Source organism: Phodopus roborovskii, unplaced genomic scaffold (genome assembly GCF_943737965.1).
Source record: "Phodopus roborovskii unplaced genomic scaffold, PHOROB, whole genome shotgun sequence".
NCBI classification, from domain to species: Eukaryota; Metazoa; Chordata; class Mammalia; order Rodentia; family Cricetidae; genus Phodopus; species Phodopus roborovskii.
This window is the reverse complement of record NW_026126558.1, coordinates 11,478,286-11,503,231: the sequence shown is the minus strand read 5'-3', so window position 1 is coordinate 11,503,231 and position 24,946 is coordinate 11,478,286. Positions and strand designations below refer to the sequence as shown.

General features: G+C 50.8%; 1 protein-coding gene across 2 annotated transcripts in view; it reads left to right on the top strand.

Moving 5' to 3' along the window:
* Cmip (c-Maf inducing protein) overlaps positions 1–24,946 on the top strand; it is a 319,144-nt gene that overhangs the window by 152,562 nt on the left and 141,636 nt on the right. For both annotated transcript variants that reach the window (XM_051201736.1, XM_051201737.1), the window contains 7 exons: positions 3,162–3,224; positions 7,261–7,341; positions 11,235–11,338; positions 12,088–12,192; positions 17,304–17,657; positions 23,241–23,306; positions 24,822–24,848. In XM_051201736.1, the coding sequence (XP_051057693.1) occupies positions 3,162–3,224; positions 7,261–7,341; positions 11,235–11,338; positions 12,088–12,192; positions 17,304–17,657; positions 23,241–23,306; positions 24,822–24,848 (800 nt within the window). The remainder of the gene's footprint in view (positions 1–3,161; positions 3,225–7,260; positions 7,342–11,234; positions 11,339–12,087; positions 12,193–17,303; positions 17,658–23,240; positions 23,307–24,821; positions 24,849–24,946) is intronic.

Here is a 24,946-nt window from a genome sequence, read left to right as displayed (position 1 = left end):
GTAGCAAAAATACAGTTATGAAGTAGCTATGAAATAATTTTATGATCGGGATCACCACAACATGAGGGACTGTCACAGCATTAGGGAGATTGAGAACCACTGGGCTAGAGGGGTGGCTCAGCAGTTAAAAGCACTTGTTACTCTTTCAGAGGACCCAGTTTCAATTCCCAGCACCCATGGTGGCTCAGAATCACCTAGAACTCCAGGCATTCACATGGTGCACATTCATACACACATAGCTAGCATATACAAGGTCCTAAGTTTAATTCCCAACATCACCAAAAAACAGAAAGGGGAAAAATATTCAAGATAGGTTAAAAAAAAAATAGTCACCTTCAGGACCTATAGGTGATTGAAGGACCCCAGAAGATGTCAAACTCTACAAGTGTCTAAGTCTCAGATGGAAGGTGGGATGACATTGACACATAACCCCTGCACATCCTCCTGTGTGTGTTACCTCATCTCTAGATTTTAGACCATCTAGTACAATGTGAACAGGTGTCAGCTGCCCCATGGTAGTGCCTCGGGAACTATGGCAGGCTCAGTCTCTTCTTTCTGTCCAAACACAGGTTTTTCTTTTTTTCTCTAAATAATTTGAACCATGGTTGTTGAATACACAGATGAGGAGCCCACTGATAGAGAGCTGACTTAGTTTTGACATTCTAGTATTTCACTGTGCTTTTGTTGTTATTTAGTAGGTTTTGAGCTAAGCCTAGTGGCACAGGTGTATTTTCCTAGCTACTTAGGAGACTGAAGACAGAAGGATCGGGATCGCACGTTTAAAGCCTTCCTGGGCTACTTAATGAGTTCAATGTCAGTCTGGCTAACTTAATGAGACTTTCTGGAAATAAAAAATAAAAGGGGTGCTGCAACATTGGCTCTGTGGTAGAGCCCCAGCCTAGAGTGCCCCAGTGAGGGGCTGGGCATGTGGCTCAGGGGTAGAGTACTTCCCTCCCACTAATGTGTGTGAACGTCTGGATTTTCTATACTTAGAACTGAAAGAAAAAAGGGGAAGGTGGTCTTGCCTTCTCCCATTACCATCTTCAGAGGCTGTTTCCTCCAAGTAACAGCTTCTTCATGTGTGCAGTGTGACAAGGGACATGTTCCACATCTGTCGCCCCACCTGTCAATGTAACCTGGAGATCCTTTCAGGTTTTTCTGTAAAATTTCTTGCGCAAATGCCTCTCTCCCTGTGTGACATCTGCAAAGGGAAATACCTCATTTTGAAGGTACCCTGGGCATCGTTGGAGTGTGACAATCCTTCCTCTCTGGCCTTCGCTCCTGAGAGGCCTTTGCGGCAGAAACAGCTCAAAGTATACCAGGCACCCCTTAGGGCCAACTCACCCTCATGAGACCTACTTTATAAAGATGCCCCCGGCAGTCATATCCAACTTTTGACATCATGGCACAGCATTACCATCTGCAGAATTCATGCTCAGGAGCTATGTGTTGAGTTACCAAAATAATTACCAAAACAAACCCTCAATGTCTTCAATTTACTTATTGTGTGTGTACATAGTGTATGTGTGGGGGGTGCTGTGTGCTGTGGTGTGTGTATGGAGGTCAGCAGCAGCAGGCAAGTCTGTGGAGGTGGTTCAGTTGTCCCTTCTATATGGGTTCCTGGGGCCAAACTCAGGTCATGAAACTTGCACAGCAATCCCTTAACCCTCTAAGGGTAATATGATGTTTCTAAGTTGGCGATTTTGTGAACTGCCTTCATGGTGATCTATGGGCTGCAAGTTGGACATGCTTTTTCTTTTTATTTAACTGCTATCCTTTCCAGTCCAGTGGCTTCAGTGCTCAGACTCTGTAAAATGCCAGTTTGGTGCTTTGCTCATAGCTGTTCGGGACTCTCTGAGCAGTCATAACTAACATGCCAAGCCGAGGGCCTGGCTTCTAGAGCGATTCCACAAAAATGGGAGCTTGCTTACTGATTATATCAATATATTTAAATACAGTCATCACTTTATGACCAGCCATGACCTGGCAAACTCCCTGGTCCACTGTCTTTTATCCGTACCTATGGGTCTAAGGACTAGGTAAGGGCATGGCTTGGACGTGGCACGTTATAGCTAGTGCTAAACTAGCCCCCCCCCCACTCCGCACTATAACTCACTTCCAGTAGGAAGGAGGCCTGGCATGAAGGGACTAGTAGGACTCAACCCAAGGGGACCACACCCTGGCCTGTACTGGTACCCAAGTACAGCATGGGCAGTACCTCATGGGCAGAGAAGGGGCCTCCCATCTTGTTGCTGCCACTGTAACCACGGTCCTCCTAGAACCAGCCAGACCCTAGTGTGACACAGCCAGGCCCCAGGAGACTTGCTAAGCAGTTGCTCAAGGGTGTGTGGGGGTGTGCCCTTCCTTAATGTGAGGTATGCTTAGATGGTTGGTGTTGTCACATTCAGGGAGGCAAGGCCACAGGTACTGCTGGGCCTGCTATAGTGCACAGGACTGGCATCCCACAAAGCTCAGTCAATCTGGTGGTTAAGGAACTGCAGAGACTTTTTGGACTGCATTGGAGACAAAACCACTTGCTCCAGTGGTGTAGTTGCTAAGAGGGGCCAAGACCAGAATCTCAGCCAGGACTCTGCCCAGCCTGTGTGCTCATTCCTGAGGGTGGTGCCAGGAGCCCAGCTCCCTTCTCCCCCAGTGATAGGAACATAGAAGGTGTGCAGATCCCTTCTTTACTTTTTTTAAAATGGTTTGTTTATTTTTATTTTATGTACATTGATCCCTTGGAATTGGAGTTACAGACAGTTGTGAGCTGCCAAGAGGGTGCTGGAAATTGAACCCAGGCCTTCTGAAATTGAACCCACTGAGCAGTCTCTCCAGCCCCCCAGATCCCTTGTTTAAAATGGCATTGTGTTCACCCAATAAGATGTCCTGCTGCTTAGTCAGGAGTTGTGGACTTGAAGGCCATATGGATAAATGCCAGCTAGGAATGAAGCCTCTAGAATTAGATGTGCCACTGTGGGTCTAGCCTGGAGCTTTCCTGCACTCTAAAACCCTGGTCTGAACATTAGAAAAGGAGCTCTATCCTGCAGAGGGTAGAGGGATGTTTCTATTTCATGGCAAGCAGCTCTTTTCTGTAGACCATGGCCTTCACTCCCACCCCACCCCCAAGTCCTCCTGACTGATGCTTGTTCATTTTCTTGTAGGCAATTGCACCTCTGCTGGAAAATAACCACCCACCACCAGATCTCTGTGAATTCTTCTGCAAGGTATGTTATCACTGCAGTGGGCTACCAAAGGCCAATGCCACCACTGTCTGCAAGCTAGAGTAGGTCTGGAGGCACTGCTTAAATGCCAGCTTGGGCAGGGTCCCAGGTGCAGACAGGTGTTGTGCAGGTACTGTCTTGGGGCTGCTGTCCTCTGATAGACAGGCTAAGGAAGAGCCAGGCGTCTGGCTTTTCTGTGGACTATTCCTGGCTGTCTTGGGAGGCAGCTTGCAGCCAGTCTTCTGGATTCCTGACGTCAGAGCTGGGTTATTCTTAGCCGAGGCTCCTCTGAGCACTGGCTGGCCCGGGGTAGGGGCCCGGCTGCAGGGCTTTCCCTGGACAAGGGAAACTGGCAGCATGTGCCAGGTCAGCTTGGAGGAGCCACAGAGCAGGGCAACATGCCCAGGGACCTGATGCCAACCTCACAGCAGTTTGTATGCAACACAGCCAGCCACACCAGGCCACAGGGCCTTCCCAGAACAACAGCTCAGCAGCCTAGAGGGCTGGGCTGGTATACAAACCTGTCTGTCCTCCCCATCCCTCCCTCCCTCCCTCCCTCCCTCCCTCCCTCCCTCCCTCGCTCCCTCCATGTCTCTGTCTCTGTCTGTGTGTATGAGAAAGAGAGTGTGCATGTGTGTGTGTGTGTACTGTACTAACTTGATATCCTTAGTAAGACACATGCTTGCATCTCTCACCTCCCCAGCCCTGCCATGTCATAACCCTGCAAACTGACTTCCTTTGTCCTCACTGCATGGTTCCCTTAAGCACCGTGTGGGGCCCCTGCCCCCTTCTACAGCCCCATGCTGCCCGTTGGGAACATGTGGACTATACTCATCATGAAATAAGTATGTGAAGCGGGAACAGGGTCCTGGGTGGAAATCTTAGTTTTTCTGTCCCCTGCTTGGCCAGCAGCAGAGAGCTGGGGGTGGGGCTTGGAATGGAACAAGTCTGTGTTCTCTTTGGCTCTGCATCTGCTATAAGGAGACCTTTCCCAGTGACTCACACATTGGCCAGCCTATGACACCCAGGGGCCAGTTCAGGACCCAGCACTGAAACCCCTTCTTCATATGGTATTGGCAATGTGCCCTCGGGCCCAAATGGGCAAGCATCCACCAGCATGGTGAGCACACATAGGAGAGAGGCCTCTGCTCCAACTGCTCCAACATTCGGTGTCAGCTTCTAGGCAAATGGAGTAAGAGAGCCTGGACTTTAGGCTCCTGCAGGATCAATTAGCCAATTGCTTCTCCACAGCCTGCTCAGTCTCATACAAGCCCCATGTGGGCCTCTCAAGCTTATGATTTCTTCTGGTCTCATAGTTACAAATGTTTACGCCAGAAAATTGGCCTTTGTTCAAAGTCTTTTTTAAAAGATTTATTTATTTATTCTATGCGCTTGTGCACACATGCGCCATGCTGAGCATGTGGAGGTCACAGGATAACTTGTTGGAGTTGGTGCTTTCTTTCCATCTCGTGGATTTTGGGTATCAAATTCAGGTTGTCAGGCTTGGTGACAAGCACCTTATCTGCCGAGCAACCCCATCAGCCCCCCCAGAGTAAGTCTTCCCCTGGGGTTCCTGCTAGCAGGAAGTAAAGTAGGAGAAAATGGACCTTAGGCAGTCCCTGCTGGAACTTAAATGGAAGAGGTGAGAATCTGGCCAGTACCATGGGGCTTCAGGCTGTCTTCCCTGTGGAGACTAAGTCCAGGGAGAGGAGCTTTACTGGTACAAAGCCCTCCCCACCAGCCCCCAGGGCCCCTTTGAGGAGTCCTTCCTGCTAGACTTCCAGGCCTCAAACACAAAGGTCTGAGGAAATTTGCTGCACTGGGCTCTTTCTCCCAGGTCCACTGGTCTTGCTAAGAGTTGCAGATGGAACTCCTCTGGGGCTAAGGGGTGCTTATGTATGAGCAGGTTAGTGGGGCAAGGGAGCTTGTCTGCTGAGCGGAAGTCCTCCTTCAATTCAAAAACAAGACACCAGGGGGTGGAGGGTGGAGCTACCAGATAGAGCGCTTCCCTAGCACAGACTAACTGAGCCTTGCATTTGATTCTTACCACTACATAAAACTGGGTGATGGCTCACACCTCTAACTCCTGGCACTCAAGAGATGAAGACAAGAGAATCGGGGTATCTAAGTCATCCTTGGCTACACAGTAAATTCCATAGCCTGGGCTATGTAACACCATCTTATGATGATGAGCCCAGCTTGGCCTATGGACTTCTACAAGATATTGACAGCAGCCACTGAAAAGTCAAGAGGCTGCCCCACAACTAGAATGTTCTCCAACTTATCAGACAAGCCTGCTGGATCTTACATGAGACATAAAATTTGAGGCAGAACAGACCCATCTGAAGTGGTTCTAAATATTTAAACCAACAGCAATGAAAGATCCTATCCTGTCTGTCCCCCCCCCCCCCGCCTCCCCTTTACTCTAACAAAAGAAAAGCAAGATGCTCTGTGATTTTTACCCAGTTGAGTTAGAAACCTAAATCTACCCACAGATGTATATAACAGGGTTAGTTGCCCTGTTATATACCAAGGTGTTCCTCAGTAAGTGAATGGATGAATTAACTCTGTCTGCCTATGCACTGGGGATTTGTGCATGTTTTGCGTGAGTACATGTATGCAGAGAAGTCAGAGGACAACCTCATGTGCCTTTCCTCAGGCAGGTTTTGTATTTTGACACAGGGTTTCTTCCTGATGTGGGGCTTGTCAATTGCCTAGACTGGCTGGCCAGGGAGCCCCTTCCTGTCTCTGCCTCCCTGATTTTCATTTTTATTTATGTGGGTTCCCATAGAGACCAGAAGAGGGCACCAGATTCCCTGGAACTGCCGAGTGTGGGTGCTGGGAACCATATTCCCATCTTTTGCAGTTTAACCTTCCTAACCTAATTCCCTGGTAACCATGGAGCTGTCCCTCCTGCCTGGGTTCTGGGGATGGAACCCAGCAAGTGCTTTAGTGGATCATCGTCCCAGGACTGTTAAGGGATTCTTGGTTAAAATTGTGAGCATCCGGGTGTGGTGGTGCACATCTGTAATTCCAGCAGCGGGGAGACTGAGACAGAGGGACATCCTGGGCTACTTAGAGAGAGCCCCTGTCTCAAACGAGGAGGGGAGAAAAGAGTGGTGAAGCTGTGAACGCCTGCAGGGAACACTAGCCTCACAACCCATGAGTGTTATCACTCGGGGACAGCATACTGCACGGCTGCATGCCTTTGTGGTTTCAGCAGAAAGTTAAGTATCTATAGTCCACAAATCTGAAATCCAAAATGATCCAAAACCCAAAACTTTGAGTGCTGACATGACACCACGAGTAGGCAACTGTCAAAATCGGCACACTGAAAACATTGCATAAAAATCACCTTCAGGCTCTACATTAAAAGGAATCTTACTCTTCAGGTTTCCACACTTTGGGGGGGGGGGATGAGTTTCCAAAACAGGGTTTCTCTGTAGCTTTGGAGGCTATCCTAGAACTCACAGAGATCCACCTGCCTCTGCCTCCCGAGTGCTAGGATTAAAGGCGTACGCCACTACTGCTGGCTAAGGTCTCCATATGTCTAACGAAGCCTGTTACTCTATGCCTATAGTTCTGGGAGGGGCAGCTGCTAGGGTGGCAAAGGCTGGAGGAAGGGCAGAGTGTTAGGCAAACAGAGTTCAACGTAAAACTAGTATATGCTGTTGTCATGGTGATGCATATCCTCAGCCTTGGGTCCAGACCCTTAGAGTGTGCACCCAGCGACCACCCTAGTGTAGACTGGACTAAGGGCCCTGTGACATGCCGGTATAGGCTAATCACCTGCAACAAGTGTATTGTGGTACTGTGATAGGTTGACAGATGGGGAGACCGTGACACATCTCCACTTTGTAGTTTTGTCGTGAGCCTAAGCCTGCTCTACAGCATGCAGTCTTCCTAAATAAGCTGCAGCAGCATTCAGCAAGGGAAACTCTATCCTTGCTGGGCTTGGTAACATCCTCTGGCCTCTGGAAGCATCTGGCTGTGGGTGGGGCTCCCTCAGCCTGCACTGACTATGTCCCTCTCCCCCTAGCACTGCAGGGAGCGGCCCCGGTCCATGGTGGTCATCGAGGTATTCACACCGGTGGTTCAGAGGATCCTTAAGCATAACATGGTAAGTGCCTGGATGGACAGCCTTGCATGGGTGGGCGTGGCCAGATTTGTGGAGCCTGTTCTCCAGGACTGTGCTTTGCTTCACTAAAGCAGGCAGAAAAATATTTTTCCAATAGGTGAGAATAGATGTTGTGGCTGGGGGGCCTGACCTCCATACAGAGTGATCCCCACTATGGGTTATGGACAGTACTCTGTTCTCCAGGATGTAGAGTGGGACTCTTCACTTTTGAAGGATGAACAAGTGCAGTAACTTCTGAATGGCATGGTGAGCAGCTCCAATGGGAAGAGCCGAGCAAGCGTGGCCTTGGCTGGGCATAAATATCAACATCACAGTGGTGACTGCTAGACCCTGACCCTGAGGATCTTTCCCCCTGAAACCTGTCACCCCAGTGCAATCTTAGAAAACAACATATCCTTCAACTCTGCCCAGATCATTACAATAAGGAAAGTCTGAGCAAGAGGCCCAGGCCAGAGGAAGGACACATGACAACTGAGTGTCATATGCACTCCCAGATGGGACACCAAGACAGACAAAGGACATTGTGAGGGCTGGCGATGTTGTTTGGTCAGTAGAATGCTTATCTAGCCTGCACAAGGTCCTGGGTTCTGTCTCCAGCACCTCATAAATCGAGTGTGGTAATGTACCCCTGTAATCCTAGCCCTGGGGAGGTGGAGGCAGGCAAGTCCATTCAGGGTCATTCTCAAATACATTATGAATGTAAGGCCAGCTTGTCCTACATGAGAACCTGTCTAAAAGCAGAGTGGCAGGGGCACACACATTAGTGGGGAGTGATGGAAATCTAAACGGAGTAGAGGTTAGTTCATTTTGAGGGGATTTAATTGTCCCCTCCGAGGACCTGGCATTCGAGAGCTGTGTGGCACTTAATGTGAGAATGGCAAATATTTTCTCAGTACATGTAGGGCAACTGAGACGTAACAAGCAAGAGCTGCGAGCTGACCACAGGCCTACAACACAGACAAGGCCTAAGAATAACAAACATGTTCCTGGAGATTTATTGGACACCATACTGGAGCCAAACAACATGATGTCATTAATTCAGTAACACCTCGCTGATACTATGTACATAGAAGTCTCAGACCAGAAAGACTGGGCAGAGTCAACAGGGTCTGTAGCACTGTGAGTGTTCATGATGTGGGGAGCGGGCCTCTAAGGTCAGGACACCTCAAGTGTTCTTTTGACGTCACCCTGGCATATGAAAAGCCTCTGAGAAAGGGCAACCTGGAAAATCTGCTCATGTGCCACACACTCCTGTGTCCCCAGCAAGTCCCCAGTCAAGAGTGAAAGTGCTTGTCAGTTGCACTACCCTACCTTCTGTATCCATGACAGACATCATCAGTCAAGCACAGCACACTTGCATCAGTGAGGGTTTTGCCACTCAGTGCTCCAGCAGTAGGAACAACTGGAAACTGTGTGGGTACCAGGAATAGATCCTGCTACTTATAAGCAATTCTGGGTTCTCACTGGTAGTCAGTAAACACTTCATAAGGGTTCTTTTGGGGGAGGGCGCTTAAAGGGAAAAAGTCAACAGTCTTGCCTCCAAGGGCTCAGCCATGCACTGTTAGCCTTGTATTTGGTTCATTTCATGGGCTTTCAGGAGTGACTATGGGACAATATTATTAATACAAATAAGAAATAACTCCAGCGCAAATGTGTAATTTACCTCATCTGCTGGCCTGGCCTTTATAAGGATTGCCACCCCATCCTAGGCATCATGAGTATTAATTAAGTATTTGGGCCACACTTGACTCTTGGTGGATCTTGGCCATCCACAGATTGACAGGGAACCAGGGTAAGAACGGGAGATGTAGAGCCGTGGCTTGGAGTCCCATGACCATACACCCTTAACAGGGCTCAGGGAAGCAGTGTTTATAGACTCATGTGACCCTAGATATGGATTCACCCGCCTTCATTCCACAGGGCCCTTCAGAACGGCCCAGATTGGTTTGACAGACTGAGACCACACAGCTTTTCTATCACCTTTTGTAAGAGAGTGGAGCACTGTGGGCACCTCCCTAGATAGGAAGGCAAGATGAAGTACCTCAAGGTCTCCCTGCAGCACTCTGTTCCTAGCTCAGTGTTATATGTGTATATGCCCACAGTCTGCGTGTGTGTGTGTGTGTGTTTGTTTCTTAAGCTCCTCCCTGGGTTCTGTTTTTCTCATGTGTAAACAAATGATCTGTGGGTGTGTGTGTGTGTGTGTGTGTGTGTGTGTGTGTTTCTTAAGCTCCTCCCTGGGTTCTGTTTTTCTCATGTGTAAACAAATGATCTTAAAGAACAGGCTGCTGCCAGGCAGTGGTGGTGCACACCTTTAATCCCAGCACTTGGGAGGCAGAGGCAGACAAATCTCTATGAGTTCGAGGCCAGCTTGTTTTACAGAGTGAGTTCCAGGACAAGCTCTAGGGTTACACAAAGAAACCCTGTCTCTGGGAAGAAAGGGGGGCACACTGTAAATAAAGTAACACCCCTACTCCTATGCTGGGGGTTGAATCCAGGGCTCTGGCACTGAGCCTGCAAGTTGCTTTTTCAATAGGTCCCATTGAGTGTAGGAAGATGAATTGGGTGACACCAAATGTCAGCCATGAGACGTCTTGCTGGCCAAATACATCATTTTTCCAGAGCTGGAACAAGAGTCTGTACAGCTGAGGCAGAGCAGTGTGGGCTGGTACCTGTCAACCCTCTGCATCCCATCCCTAGCCGAGCACGGAAATGAACACGGTTGGACAGGCCTGAGGGGCCTCTCCTAAAAGTGCCTCTCTCTTCCTACATTGCCCATTTCTCTAGACAAGTCCAGGACTCACCAAGCCCCTGGACCACTCTAGGTACTTCGCTTGTACCCCTGGTAGGGCTTGCTCTGCCCACACCTGCTGTTACTCTCATATTATGCCGCTCAGCTAGAGCAGGAAGAACCCCTTTGTCCTTGGCCAGGGCCCGTAATTGAGCCGTAAGTGCAGTCCACAGATGGACACTTGTGGCTCTGGATGCAGCTGTCGCCCAGGCTGGAGGCACTCTGTAAGTGCCCATCTTCCTCCTTGCTGCAGCCCTCTCCTCCTCTCCCTACTTCAATGACGCACCCGCCCTACCCTTCCCTGGCTGTGTGCTTACACACTGGCTGCCTCCTGCACACCCACGCCAAACACCCACATCTCCTTCCAGCTCCCAGTCACCACTAGCACCCTCATTTGTGCATAGGTCTCACTGTGTAGCCCAGGCTGGTCTCAAACTCACGAACACCCTGCCTCAGCCTCTCAAGAGCTCGGCTCATTGGTGTGTGCTGCCATTCCTGGCTCTCCCTGTGCCTTTGAGGGTGGCTGGTGGTCTTCAGACACTCTTTGCTCTAGAGGCTAGGGGTGCCTGGGGTCTGCTAGACCAAATGAAGCTCCTGAGGAACCGTGCCTGGGTGCATCCCTGCTCTGAAGCCAGCTTCCCCTGCCCTGTCACACCTCCACTCAGGAGGAATCTGATGTCTGTTCACTCCTGTGGTAGGTAGGGTGTGTGGAGCCACCTTACCTAACCCCAGACCCAGGAGATGAGTATTCTTTCTCATTATTGCTCTGCACTGGAGTCTCTCTGGCTGCTAAGTGCCCCAGACACCAGCTCAGAGATTCAGGTAGCTACTGCAGAAGAACTTGTAGTTTCCCAGGGCAACCAGAGGCCAGGTGGGACATTTGCCAGTCAGGTTCCTGCAGCGGGGACAGACCTGGACTTGATGACCTCTGCCTACCCAGCAGAGCCATGGGGTAGGGAGATGCAGGCTACACCCGGACCCCTTCTGACCATGGGAGTCATTAGAGGTGTGAGTGGGAGTGTGGTGTCTTCCTTCCACAGACCCTGCTGGCCATGCCCCAGTAACTCTGCCTTTGCTGTCTCTGCAGGACTTTGGGAAGTGCCCAAGGCTGAGGCTCTTCACCCAGGAGTACATTCTTGCCCTGAATGAACTCAATGCAGGCATGGAGGTGGTAAAGAAATTCATTCAAAGGTGTGTCTTGCCTACCCACCCACCCTCTGCTCTCCCTGCTCTCCCTATCAGGTTTATGATACACAGGGAAGTCCTGTTTCTCACCTTGTAGGAGGCGCTCCACTGGACTCTCCCAGTCCTGAGTGGTCCCAGCTACTTGCTTGTTGTGTGACAGTGAACCTGTCACTCTGCCTCTGTGATCCTGGGAGATTGTTGTGCAAATAAATAACGCATGAGGAAGCCCTAACCCTCCTGTAGGTTCTGGTGTAATCAGAGATCTATGTGTGTCCCCCAAGAACACTCAGCCCAGGAGGAGAAATGTTCACAGGCACAATTCAAGCACTGGGATTAAAGGTGTGCCCCACCACCTCCCGACTAAATGACTTTTTTTTTTTTACAAAGCACACTTTTGAGAGTAAAACTGTGTCGTGAATAGTCATTCCAGAAACACCTGTGGACAGAGCCATTACGTGCTGCATCTTTCTGTGAACTAGGTTTAATTTTGTCACCACTGAGGAGAGTCTGTCTACACACAGTTCAAGGTGTAGGGGTAAAGTCTAAGCAGCTGGCCAGGCCCCTCATCTGGTACCTCAGCTCTGCCCATTCTTAGCCCGAGTCACCAACCACATGGCACATACCCTCCACCTGTCCTCAACAGGGCTGGCAGAGTAGGTGGTCTCACACCTGGGCAGTACCTCTCAGCACCTCAACGCCCCCTCAGGCCAACTGCTACTCCACAGCCTCCTCACCTTCCCTTTGCTCTCTTCCAGCATGCATGGCCCCACAGGGCACTGCCCACATCCCCGGGTCCTGCCCAACCTTGTGGCTGTGTGCCTGGCTGCCATCTACTCCTGCTACGAAGAGTTCATCAACAGGTCAGTGTTACTGTGCTGGATGATCTGGGTGGGGCCACAGTGCCACCTTGTCCTGGGACTAAGTTGCTGAAGAGGGTGACTTGTCCCTCCTCTCTGGTGGGAAGGTGGAGTGGCTGTTGCTGCCTTGACTTCAGCCCATTAGTGTGAGCCCAGCCCTGGGGTAGGGCTGAGAAGGTGACATGACACCCAGTGTCGGGCTCCTGATACCTGGGCTGGAGTTAAGGGTATCCTATGCTGACGGCTGCTCACTGTGAGGTAGGGTGACACACTGAGGGGGTAGGGTAAAGGACTACTCGGACATTTTAGCATCCTGGAGGCTGAGGCCGGAGGATTGCAGGTTTAAGGTTACATAGTAAGAACTTGGGTCTTGCTGAATGGTCTGTACTTTTCCCCCAAGAGCCTGCTGCAGAATACATAGTACAGTTTTCAGTGCTAGGAAGTGACTGAGTTGTGCCTGTGAACATTTCTCCTCCTGGGCTGAATGTTTTGGGGGACACACATAGATCTGTGACTACACCAGAACCTGTCTGGTGGGGAGACAGGCATTCACGTGGTAAAACTGGGTAGTGAGGGAGATAGAATGCAGTTACTGTGGATGCTTGCCTAGGAGAGAGCCTAGGATTTAGGTGGAGCAGGGGTCCCTCGGCTGGGACCACTGACCCAGGAGAGTGAGTATGGTACACTCGTGTGTCTCTTCATCCCTCCTACCCTGTTTTGATACAGACCCCATTTGCCCTGGTTGAGATTGTTTAGGGATTACAAAGGGACACAGGTGCCATTGATCTGTGAGCCTCTTCCTGTAGTAGCCTTCTACGTCATTAGCGGCTGATGTGCAGGGCAGGGTGGGGCCTACTGCAGCTACCCAGTTGTTCATTTGAAACGATGCACAACTGCAAGGGACCCCACACACACACTGTCTAGGCACCATCCGAGCTGGGGCATGTACTGAAGTATTCTTTCAGCATGTACTGAAGTATTCTTTCAGCAAAAAGGGGGTCACTGAACTTGGGCAAATGGCTTCTAAAACCAGGAGACAAAGGACAGGAAAGAGGCTGTGACGCTTCTAAGTAGCAAAGCAGGAGAGTGGAGGATTGTTGTTCTTGGTCCTGATCCTGACATCACAAGGAGACCTCCGGCAATAATGAACCATTTCCTTATTTTACAAAGGGTGGCCACATCTCAGGGTCAGCTCAAAGGCTGTGCTGCCCCTTCCCAAAGGAATACCAGCTCCTGTCTGTCTTGGTATATCCATCCTTTCCCGTCCCAGAGTTGGTGGTGATGTCACCTCAGCAGCCAGGGGTCATGTGAGATGGGATTTACACCAAGGCAGTTGGCTGATACTGCAGACCAGAGCACCTTTGTCCTGGAGAAGCGGCTGTTGGCCTTTTGCCAGTACAAGATGGGGTCTTTGCAACTTGGGGGTGGGGGAGGAGCAAAGGATACTCAGGCCCCTGCTGCTATTCTGGATTATTTTGCATGGCCTTGGAGGTGTTTGGACTCCCCTGGCCAGAGCTAAAGAACTCTTGCCTGAAGAGAGTTAGAAGGATCCTTCAGGGAGGTGCTATTGAACATAAGGTCCCCCAGACTGATAGTGATAGGGAAGCAAGAAGCAGGAAGAGACATGTCCAGGCAGAGGGAGGCGCATATGCAAAGGCTTAGTGGCACAGGGCCGCTGGCTGTCACAGCATTTTTCCATCTGTGGTCCTGGACGCCTGCTGCAGAACCACTCAGCCTGCTGAAGTTACATGCAGACTTTTTCTGCGGGGGATTTGGGAGTCTGCTTGCCTAAATTGCCCATGGTCTGTCTGCTCATGGACAGAGGGTCCCTGCAGAGGACATGCCAAGGGAAATTAGTGTAGTTAAGACCAGAGACAGAGAAGCTGAAGATGAAGGGGCTCCCCTGGGGTGGTGTTGATAGCAGGTGGAGCTCAGCCAGTCAAGTGCTTGCCATACAAGTGTGAGGAGCAGAGCTCAGATCCCCAGAACCCATGTAAAAGCTGGGCTTTTATGAGTGGGCATGGCAGCCATTTGTAATCCCTAACATTACGATGGATCCCCAGAGCAAGCTGGCTAGCTAGGCTGGGGAAGTCAGCAAGTTCCGGGTTCAAATGAGAGGCTCCTTCAATAGATGAGGTGGAGAACAATTAAGGAAAACACCCTGCAGAAGTGAGGGTGACATCTGTCACCCCACTGATTGCAAGGGTTTATTCTGCTGGCTAGGCAGATGTCCCCTTCCTCCCTCACCACTCCATATGTGTCCCTCCTGAAGCTACATGCTCACTCGAAGAGGATGACAATCCCTGGATAGAGGAGGACCGGTCTTCTGTTAGGGATATACAAGTAGCTGCGCTCCCCTGCTAGAACCTCCAAACGAGCTCTCAAGGAAGACACCCAGCATTAATCTCTAGCCACTTCATGTACCCACACATACATGCACCCACACACATGAGAACAGACATACTCTCTTTATACCACGCGCACTCGTACACACACCGATAACATGAATAAAAAAAATAGATTGAGGTTCAGCATATGGGTGTGGGGCCTAAGGTTTGCAGACTGACAGACAACAGATGCTGAGCCAGAGGACACACTTAAGAGGAAGCTGGCCTGGGTTACATTTTCTGAGAACATGGGTGAGTCAACAGAAAGTTTTAAGTAGGGGAGGCATGTCATGGGATTGCCTTTCCAGCACTACCCCCCAACTGCTGCTGGGTGAGAGATGGACTGCAGGACCTGAGTCGCAGGGAACTCTCACAATGAAGGCGTGAGGAGGATATGATAGGTTGTTCTTCCTCCCACACAAACTGGCCTTGGCTCCCAGCAGAGCACAGCTGAGCCTCTGGGAGCCTTCGAGAGTTGGGGGTCCCAGCTGATGACATGACTCCCCCCGCCTCCAGGCCTGGTTCTGCCAAGTTGTTTCCTTTTGGCCCATTGGTCAGTCCCTCCCAGTGTCCTCCAGGCCTCCGCACCACTCCCGGTGAGCACACCATGTTCCCGCACTCGAAAGAACAGACAGCCTGACCCAGGTTAGCGTGGCTGTCTGGAAAATCACCGAGCAGAGCCAAGAGGCCTTGAAAATCCACTCCTCGACCCCAGCAGAGGCAAACAGAGGGAGCTGGAGTGCTGAGCTCGAGGGAGCAAATGAGGTCTGAGCCCACAGAGATCCACAGGCCCCACCTCACAGACCACATGCTGCTTTTGCCCACAGTGGAGTTCACAGGTTTACAGAAGCCAGTGATTGCTTTCCCCCAGCAAAGCCAAAATGTGTTTATTGAGCGCCTTCAGTGGGCCGCGCTCAATCCTGGCTCATGGCAGGTGCAAATGGATTCAGACCTTCCCTGAGTCTGTTCTCGAGTTCTGCACATGCCACGTGGAATGCCAGTGCTCGAGGCCCTGCCCTGTACACCAGAGCATGTGCTTACTTCTTTCAGGGGACATGGCACACGTGTGACAGGTTTGAGAGGAATCTAAGCAAGTAGCTCTTTCTTTTCTTTATCCCCCACCCCTTTTTTTTTTGCTTATTTTGTTCATTTATTGTGGGAAGGATTGTGTAGCCAGAAAATGACTTAAGAGTCATTCTAACTTTTCACCATGTAAGGCTTAAGTACAGATCGAACTCAGGTTGTGTTGTCGGGCTCAGGTACAAACCGCCCTACCTGCTGAACCATCTTGCCAGTCCAATGAACAACTTCTTCTAACCATTCTTTGTGCTGTTCTCAGTCTTGTGTAAGTCCTGACATTTGCTTGTGCCGGCCTCCCTTTGGCTGAGCTCCTTGAGTTTGGGGGTGTTTCAGAAGTTCTCTAGTTGAGGGGAAGGTCCTAGCATCCACCAGGGGAGAAAAAGAAAAAGGCTATGGTTTTGGAGTCAGGCAGGGAACATGTATGCAGCAGGCAGAGGAAATCAAAGGGAGCTTCCTGGAGGAGAAACGTGCGGTCTTGAGGCCTTAGAAGATAACTTAGCTCCTAGAGCAGAGGGCTGGCTCCAGATCCGTCTGCTTGAACTCATGGGCTGTGACATTAAGAGTTCATTTAACCCATGGAGTCTGTCTCATGAGCTCCTGGGAGATGGTATCTGTAAGCATCTGAGTGAACCCTGGTACTTGGCGACATAGAATTTGTTGCTACTTTCACCAAGCCTGAGGATGCTGTCCCAGGAATTGAGGGTAACTTTGGAAGGGGCTTTATCAGGTCAGGGTTCTGACAAGTCCTGCTACGAAGAAGCTCCAAACATCAATGTTTGGCCTCACATTTTCTAAGCAACTGTGCCGAAAAGCCCAGTTTCCTCAGTCAACACCTTATGACACCTAATGCAAGCATTATACCTTCAGGCAGTTGGAGATGCCAGAATTTAAAGGAGAGCCCCCCAAAAAGACCTCTGGAGAGTTTAGGCTCACCAGAATGTGGGTCTTGGATGTGGGCTGTTAGCTCTCAGGAGAAGGGCGGATGCTGTATTTTCTCACCTGGCTGGGACAGGCAATAAAAGGGCCCTGAAAGGAATGATGGCATCAAGGTGGGTGGGGCAGCTGCACCTCAGGAGACAAGTGGAGCGGGACTGGGTTATTCAGGTGTCACAGGCTATCAGGAGAGATCCAGGGGTATGCTTGGTAGCTGTCATAGAGATGTTTACTTGTTCAGCAGGTGTCTGTTGAGTGCCCACTGTGCTAAGCTGTGGTGGGTTATGGAGATGGGCAGACCTGTCTGGACTCCAGATTCAGTGTTCCTCTTGCTGAACTTTGTACACCCCAAGCCAAGCCTCCACTTTTCATTCCTAACACACTCGTGACAGCTCCACTCCCCTGTTACAGGGGTCTTAGGGGAACCTGCAACTCCCCGGAGCTGATGCATGAACGCTCAGGAAATCTGGGCCTCTGTCACCAATGGCCTTTTGTTTTCAGTTTCCTTTTCCGAGACAGGGACTCGCTATGTAGCCCAGACTAGCCTTGAACTTGCAGGCATCCTCCTGCCTTAAAATCCCAAGTGTACACATTCATTCATCTCTGCTCAGTGCTGGGCTTTCTGGTTGCCAAGGCTGGCCCCTGTCCACACTTGCTGTTTATTGCCAAGGCTGACCCCTGCCCACACCTGATGTCCCTCTTCTCCCTCTCCAGCCGAGACAACTCCCCCAGTCTGAAGGAGATCCGGAACGGCTGTCAGCAGCCATGTGACCGGAAGCCCACCTTACCTCTGCGCCTGCTGCACCCCAGCCCAGACCTGGTGTCTCAGGAAGCTACGCTGTCTGAGCCACGGCTCAAGTCGGTGGTCGTGGCCTCCAGCGAGGTCCACGTGGAGGTGGAGCGCACCAGCACTGCCAAGCCGGCGCTGACGGCCAGCACAGGCAACGACAGTGAGCCCAACCTCATCGACTGCCTCATGGTGAGCCCAGCCTGTGGCACCATGAGCATCGAGCTGGGCCCCCAGGCCGGCCGCACACTCGGCTGCCACGTGGAGATCCTCAAGCTGCTGTGAGTGCCCCAAAACCCGCTCTGGGGAGGGCAGGGGTTGGGAGGCTGGCCCTGCAGCCAACCTGAGTCCTGTATGGGTGGATGTGGCTGAGGAGTCTGTGTATGCATACTTGAGTTAGATGTGTAGATGTTGCAGAGGAGGCAAGTGTGTCCCAGTACTAAAGCAGGAGGATGGCTGCAAGTTCAAAGGCAGCCTGGGTTATATAGTGAGTACCAGGTCAGCATAAGCTGCTGCAAGATCCTGTCTCAACAACAAACAAAACAGCAAGTGTGTCTGTGAGTTGGGCTGGGGGTCCTCCAGCACTCTGAGGCGTCAGCAGCCATTTAGCATTTGTTTGTTCTCAGTGTAGTCACACTCAGTGTAGTCACACTCAGTGTAGTCACACTGCCACCTGAGTTGTATTAGGGTTCAGAGGCTAAAGATGGGTTTCCAGCCACCCAACTTGTAAACCAGAATGGGGGAGGGGCACATTGGGGTATTCTGTCCACCTGACTGTAAACCTGAACAGGGGTTGGGGTACGTTGGGGTATTCTGCGCCCCCAGATAAGAACTGTGCTCCTATAGTTGAGGGAGAATATGGAGGCAGCAATCACCTGTCCAGTTGTCCTTTAGAGGACGAGGGGGCCTGCTAAAATCTGTGCCAGCCTCTCTCTGTGTCTCCTCAACTGAGGCCAAGGGAGCTCAGATCCAGGTTTCCATAAGGCAGAGAAGAGTCTCGATTCTTTCTGGGCCAAACCCACAACACTCTGAGCCTCCCCGGGCTTTTGGCGGCAGGCTCTTTTCTAAGCTGTACTCGTGGCAGCAGCCTTCCAGGCCAGAACTGGCTGCCTTGGGCTATCTCCCATGGGCCCCAGGCCTCTTGTCACCTGGGTCCTTTCTTCTGGGGACATGCAGGACTGAGAGGCATCCCTACACTGACAGAAGTTATCTCCTTTAAAGTCGTTCATGAATGAGTGTTCTGTTCCACCTGTTTGTCCAGAAGTCCTGCTAGCTCCAGTTTCAGGGCATGGGTCAGGAGTTACGAACCGTGCCTGGGGCCTGGAACAGTCTGATAAAGCCAGGAAGGGTCACACTAGAGTTTCTAGTGTTTCTAAACTCTTTCCCAAACCAAGCTGGCTCTTAGGTCTGTGGTCCTCAGGCCCTCAGACTTACTGCAGTTCAGAGGGCTCCAATGTGTATCTTGTGTTGGGGAAAGCAGGTTTAGGTCATCCCAAGCTGGGTACATGTCCCCCAGTGCCACTTACTAGTCTGCGACACGAAGCTGTCATATGACCTCTCTGGGTTTAGCCCTCCAGCCAGGCCTTGGTGAGGCAGTGTGAGGATGGGAGGTGACCACTGCAGCCCCGGCCCAGAGCAGACACCACACACAGGTGGACACCCAGTGTGGGGGAGTTCATCACAGCTGCTGATTGTGGTGTAGCGGTGTTTCCCATCCTGGGAAAGACTCAGGATAAGGCACATCCCTAATTTCTTGACAACTTAGAAAAGAGCACTGTGGCATTCAGCATGCATGTGGGTGGCAAGAAGCCAGTGTTGAATAGACACGGCTTTACCTGTTGAATAACCTGAGACAGTGCTCCTGGACCCTAGGCTTTAGCTTGCTTGTCTTTCCCCCTTTGTAAAAGGCTGGTCTGAGATTTCAGTAATTGGACATTTTCCCCATTGTCCCGTGGTTCTTGGTGAGAGTGAACACTTGGCAGTGCAGTCCAGATGAGAGCTAAGGAAGAGAAGATAGAGCCAAGTGTGGTGGCACAAGCCTTTAGTTCCATTGCTCAGGAGACAGGTAGTTCTAGGACAGCCAGGGATACATAAACATACCTTGTCTCAAAAAACAATAAAAGGAAGGGAAGGTGATGTGGTGTGGAATTGAAGCTGCACTTCACAGGACATTGTGAGGGTGAGGAAAGCCACACTCAGAACTCTGGGCCTGCCACTGACCATAGGGAATATGGGTTAGTTTGGCCAGCCAGGCAGTGCATTGTTCTTATCTGTTATCACAAGCTCCCCAAGGCAGGCTCTGGCATCATTGGAATGTGCCACCTCTGAAATGTCTCCACAAGCTTCCCCTGGAGACCCTTGAAAAGGGACCTTACTCAAAAGACACACCAGGATTGATCTACTTTGGGCCAGCCTGGAGTAGGCTGAGTTGGCCAAGATCAGGTAGAGTGGCCTGGGGTCTTCAATAAGGAGAGCCCAGGGCTTTTTCAGGGTCCACACCCATCCATCCATCCATCCATCCATCTATGTAAGCTTTTAGTCTTTAAGAATTTGCTGCATGCTGGGCATTGGTGGTGCAGGCCTTTAGTCCCAGCACTCGGGAAGCAGAGGCAGGCAGATCTCTATGAGTTCAAGGCCAGCCTGATATACAGAGCTAGTTCCAGGACAAGCTCCAAAGCAATACAAAGAAACCCTGTCTCAAAAAACCAAATAATAATAATTTGCTGCACGTCTATGCTAAGCCAGGGTCTGTGCTTGAAGCCAAAGGCCACAGCTGTTTTTCCACCCTTTCTCTCTGAGTGTGAGGAGCATCAGGTGCTCAAAGTAGTGACATGAGGAGCAGGGTGTGATGGGGTGTAGTATAGGACACCATGGACTTGCATGGGACACACTTCCATCCAGAAAGAAAGAGCAGCTGAGATGGCGGCGGGACCATGCCCCTGTTTCTGAGCCCCAGGAGCCTCACGTCTACTTCCTCAACCCCATTCTGATTTGAGTGCTTAAATCTCCAAATCTCCTTTGAGTTCTCTAATAGCCTTTTTTTGGGGGGGGGTGTTTGAGACAGGGTTTCTCTGTATTGTTTTGGAGCCTGTCCTAGAAGTAGCTCTCGTAAACCAGGCTGGTCTCAAACTCAAGAGATACGCCTGCCTCTGCCTCTCAAGTGCTGGGACTAAAGGTGTGTGCCACCACCGCCCGTCTCTCTAAAAGCCTTTTTGCGCAGAACAAATCTTACTATTTTTACGTGTGTGTAGTATATGTGTGTGGTGTGCACATGCATATCATGTGCACATGGGAAAACCAGAGGATGACATTGTGCATCCAACTCTGTTCCCTGAGAGAGGGTCTCACTAAATCTGGAGCTAGGCTGGCAGGCAGCAAGCCCCAGTTATCCTGCCCATCACAGCACTGGAGTTGAAGGCATGTGATTCCCCCCCCCCCCATGGGTGCTGTGTTTTCAAACTCAGGACCTCTTGCTTATACAGCAAGCACTCTTACCTACTAAGCCACCCCCTCCCTCCCAAGCTTCCAATTTTTATTTTGTAAAACTTTTTTTTTTTAATATGCGTTGGTGTTTTGCCTGCATGCATGTCTGTGTGAGGGTGTCAGATCTTGGAGTTACAGACAATTGTGAGCTGCCATGTGGGTGCTGGAGGATTGAACTCGGCTCCTCTGGAAGAGCAGTCAGTGCTCTTAACCACTAAGCCATCTCTCCAGCCTCTGTAAAACTAAAAAAGAAAAAGACCCAACAGGTGTCACTTTCCTCTGCAGGTATGAGCTGTTCACCTTCTGGTGAGGCACTGGACTGCCTATGGGCAGAACTTAGACAGGACAGGAGTCAGGATCCTGGGTTCAGGGCTCAGCTGTGACCTGAGACCAAGGCTGAGATGCCTGTGTTCCAGGATTTGTGTTTACAAAGCAGTGACAGTGACCCCCCCCCCCCACCTGACCAGGACGAATCTCAGGAGGAAGTCATGTTTCAATGTGCTGGAGACCATGAGTCAGTTAAGGGTAGAGGGGCTCTCATGGGAAGGCAAGCTAGCTACATACACAGATGACACCCTCCCCCGTCCCCGGAAGGAGTCTTCTAGCATGCATCCCCGGGGCCTCTGAACTCTGAGACACACACAGTGCAGCGGGCTGTCACATCCCTCACCTTCTGCTGCCTGAGCCTAGACATCCTGTCCCTCCCTTTTTCCCTCCTCATGTGGGTGTTGCAGAGATGAAATGAACAAATTTGAGCCCTATACCGGGCACATTGCGTGCCTAGATGTCAGCCACATCGCTGTTAAGACTTATCTAGCACCGCCAGGCCCTTCTGGCAATTCTTTTCCATGTTGTCCATCTGGGTCTTTCCTTAGAACCTTCCAGGGTGTGATCTGGGTCCTGAAGCCTTTATCGTGAGTTCATTCAGAGGGCGGGGAGGGCGGGAATAGTCCAGAGCCAAGGGTTATCTAAGCTGTTCTTTGTTAGAAGGAAGCATTTGTTCTGGGGCCGAAAAAACAGCAGGCTGTATTTCTATGGGAAGCCCAGGTAGAAGGACAGAACATACACGAGTGGGCTGGATGTCAGCAGTGTTAAGAAGGGCGGTTGGCCAGATATGACTCAGTTGGTGGTGTGCTTGCCTAGCCACTCTCACCACGGCATAAGCCAACACACAGTGGAGCATGTCTGTAATACCAGCACTTGACAGGTGGACCAGAAATTTAAGGACATCCGCAGCTACATAGCAAGTTCGGGGCTAGCCTGGGCTACATGAGAGCCCTATCTCAAAATTGAATGGGATTAGAAGAAGAAGGTGGGGTGTGGGGTGGGGGAGACATGTGGGACAGTCATTAGTGGAGGTGATGGCAGGAAACCTGAATTCTGAATGTAAAAGAGGACCAAGAATAGGCTTTGAGCCCAGGGCCAGCCATCTGCCCAGCCACTAAAAAGATGAACCTCATGCTGTGAGAACAGACTACCTTGAGGTTTGGTTTTCAGCTACCTAATTTGTGTGTGTGTGTGTGTGTGTGTGTGTGTGTGTGTGTGTATTTGCACACGTGTGCATTCAAATGACACAGCATACACGTGGAGGCCAGGGGACAGTGTATGTTTGGGGGCGGGGTTACTTCTCGTCTTCCACCCACATGAATTCTGTGGCTTGAATTTGAACTTGGGTTGTCAAGCTTGGGGACAAAGCATCTTTACCCACAGAGCCATCTCCCTGGCCTTGAGACCCTGTGTAAGAAGAAAGAAGTTTCTGGTAGATGAGGATAATGCCCCCAGCTGTGGTTGGTTGATGGGTTGTTTTTTCTTAAATCAGTCTGTAGGCTTCCCTTTGGGTCTGATCAGTCAGCAGTGAGAGGTGTGCTAGTACTGTTGTGACACCACCACAGGCCATGCGGCTGGGACTATGGTGTCTTCTTAGTTATGAGGAGACAGTTTAAGGTGTGACAGGGCTAGCCTGCCCTGGGGCCCTTTCTCTGAGTCCTTTGGGTCTTTTCTCTGCACATACTTCTCATGTCAATCAGATTGGGTCAGTGTCCAACCTAGAGGCCCTGTGTCTCTCCAGATGTCACATCCTGAGGTTTTGAGGAGCTGGGACATCAACATGGATTTAGGGATTGGAGACCTAGAATAGTCTCTCACCCTTGGTGCTGGCTCAGAAGGGCAGTGAACTGAGACAGGAAAGTCCCAGTTCTGAGAGAGGTGGATATGTTCTTTGTTGATTCGTGCTGTGCTGTGGACACTGTCTTTGAAGTAGGTGGGGCAGAAGCCATGTTGTGTGATAACACCAGACACTTCCTATCTTATGTCCACCCAGGATGGCATGTGGAAAACCTCTCCCTGCAGCCACCCTTCACCAGCTTTGTCTCTCATTCTAGGTCCGACTATGATGACTGGAGACCGTCTCTGGCCAGCTTGCTTCAACCCATTCCATTCCCCAAAGAGTAAGTCCTACCATGCCCTGACAAATGGAAGGAAAACTACCAGAGAGGGAGTTCTGTCATTTCAAGAGGCTCACAGTATTTGTGTGTGTGTTGGGGAGGGGGAGTTGCTGGGACCCACAGCCAAGACGTGGAGATGTAGCCTGACTTTGGGGGCCTGTCTGAAAAACGGAGACTGTGGTAGGGACTCAGTAAAATCAGAGGAGATCAGAGCCATCTCTGCTATACCTAGCTCATAGTCACTTTAACAGTTTTTAATTATGCACCAGGTGAGAACAGTGATACCCTGCCTCCCTGGGGAACAGTAAAAATTGACAGTTAATATACTACTGTGTTAGGCATGGCAGCACATGCCTGTAAATCAGTGGTTCTCAGCCTTCCTAATGCTATGACCCTTTAATACAGTGCTGCAGGTTATGGTGGACCCCCCCCACCACACACTATAATATTATTTGTTCATAACTGTAATTTTGCTACTATGTATATATCTGGTATGTGGGATGTGAAAGGGTCATTCACCCTAATGGGGTTGTGACCCATAGGTTGAGAACCATTGCTGCAATTAACAGTTCCAAGCTAGCCTGAGAGACACAGCAAAACCCTGTCTGCAAAAGAAGGGAGGGAAGGCTGGAGAGCACCTAGCATGCACAGTGCCCTGGGCTCACTCTCCAGGCTGTGCCGGGGAAGGCTCGCTGCACTTTCTGCACCTTAATGGCCATTAGCTCACACCACATTCTGAATGTGGCCAGAAATGGATCGTCTGTCTCTCTTTCACCCACCCTCATACTAACATGGAATGCATCATGGGAAACTGTTGTGTGGTGGGTCACAGCCTGCACAGAACTTCAGCTGAACCACAGGCCTCACATGCCTGCAGGCAGGCCTGTTTTTGACAGATTGGAAGCTGCTGGGCCTTGGGAGGCACTTGGGGCTCTCTGCAGAGCCCATTAGTGGGTCTGTGTTTATGAATGCAGCTCCTTGGAGGGGGACATTACACCAGTAATTGCCCCATTTGCTGGCCCGGCTAGTTCCCTCGGGGCCCCCAAGAATGGAGACCAGAGAAATCTGACTCCTCAGAGCCTTCTCTGTCTGTGGCATCATTGGCTGCAGCAGCTGTCCCCACAGGCCCTGGGACCCGTTTGACAGTGGCCCATGATGCAATTCACTTGGAAGAATGGTCCCTGATTGCCTGGCAATGTGTGCTGGTAATTAGTGCAGCCTTGCCTTAATTGTGGAACAATTAACAAACACACCTGGGTCCCTGGAGCCCACGTGTGCCTTCACGTTCATGCACCCACTTAGCGCCTCTGCAGTTGACTGGTGTGGGCCTGGTGTTTGATGGCTTTGGGGACACTGGGGGCTCAGCCTATTCATGTTACTGTGATCCTCACCCTGTCAAAGGAGGGACAAGGTGTCTGCCATTCTTCTAGTCAGAGCTAAAGTCTAGATTCCCCATAGGAAATGTGATCATTGCACATCAAAGGCCTCTAACTGCCTGTCTCTCTGTTTTTGGTACAGAGCTCTCGCACATGAGAAGTTCACCAAGTGAGTATGCCAGAGGCACGCACCTCACCTTCTCCTGCTGCAGGTGTCCCCTGCTCTGCGTCACCATCACACCCTTGACACCGCCAGCCTCCTTCTGC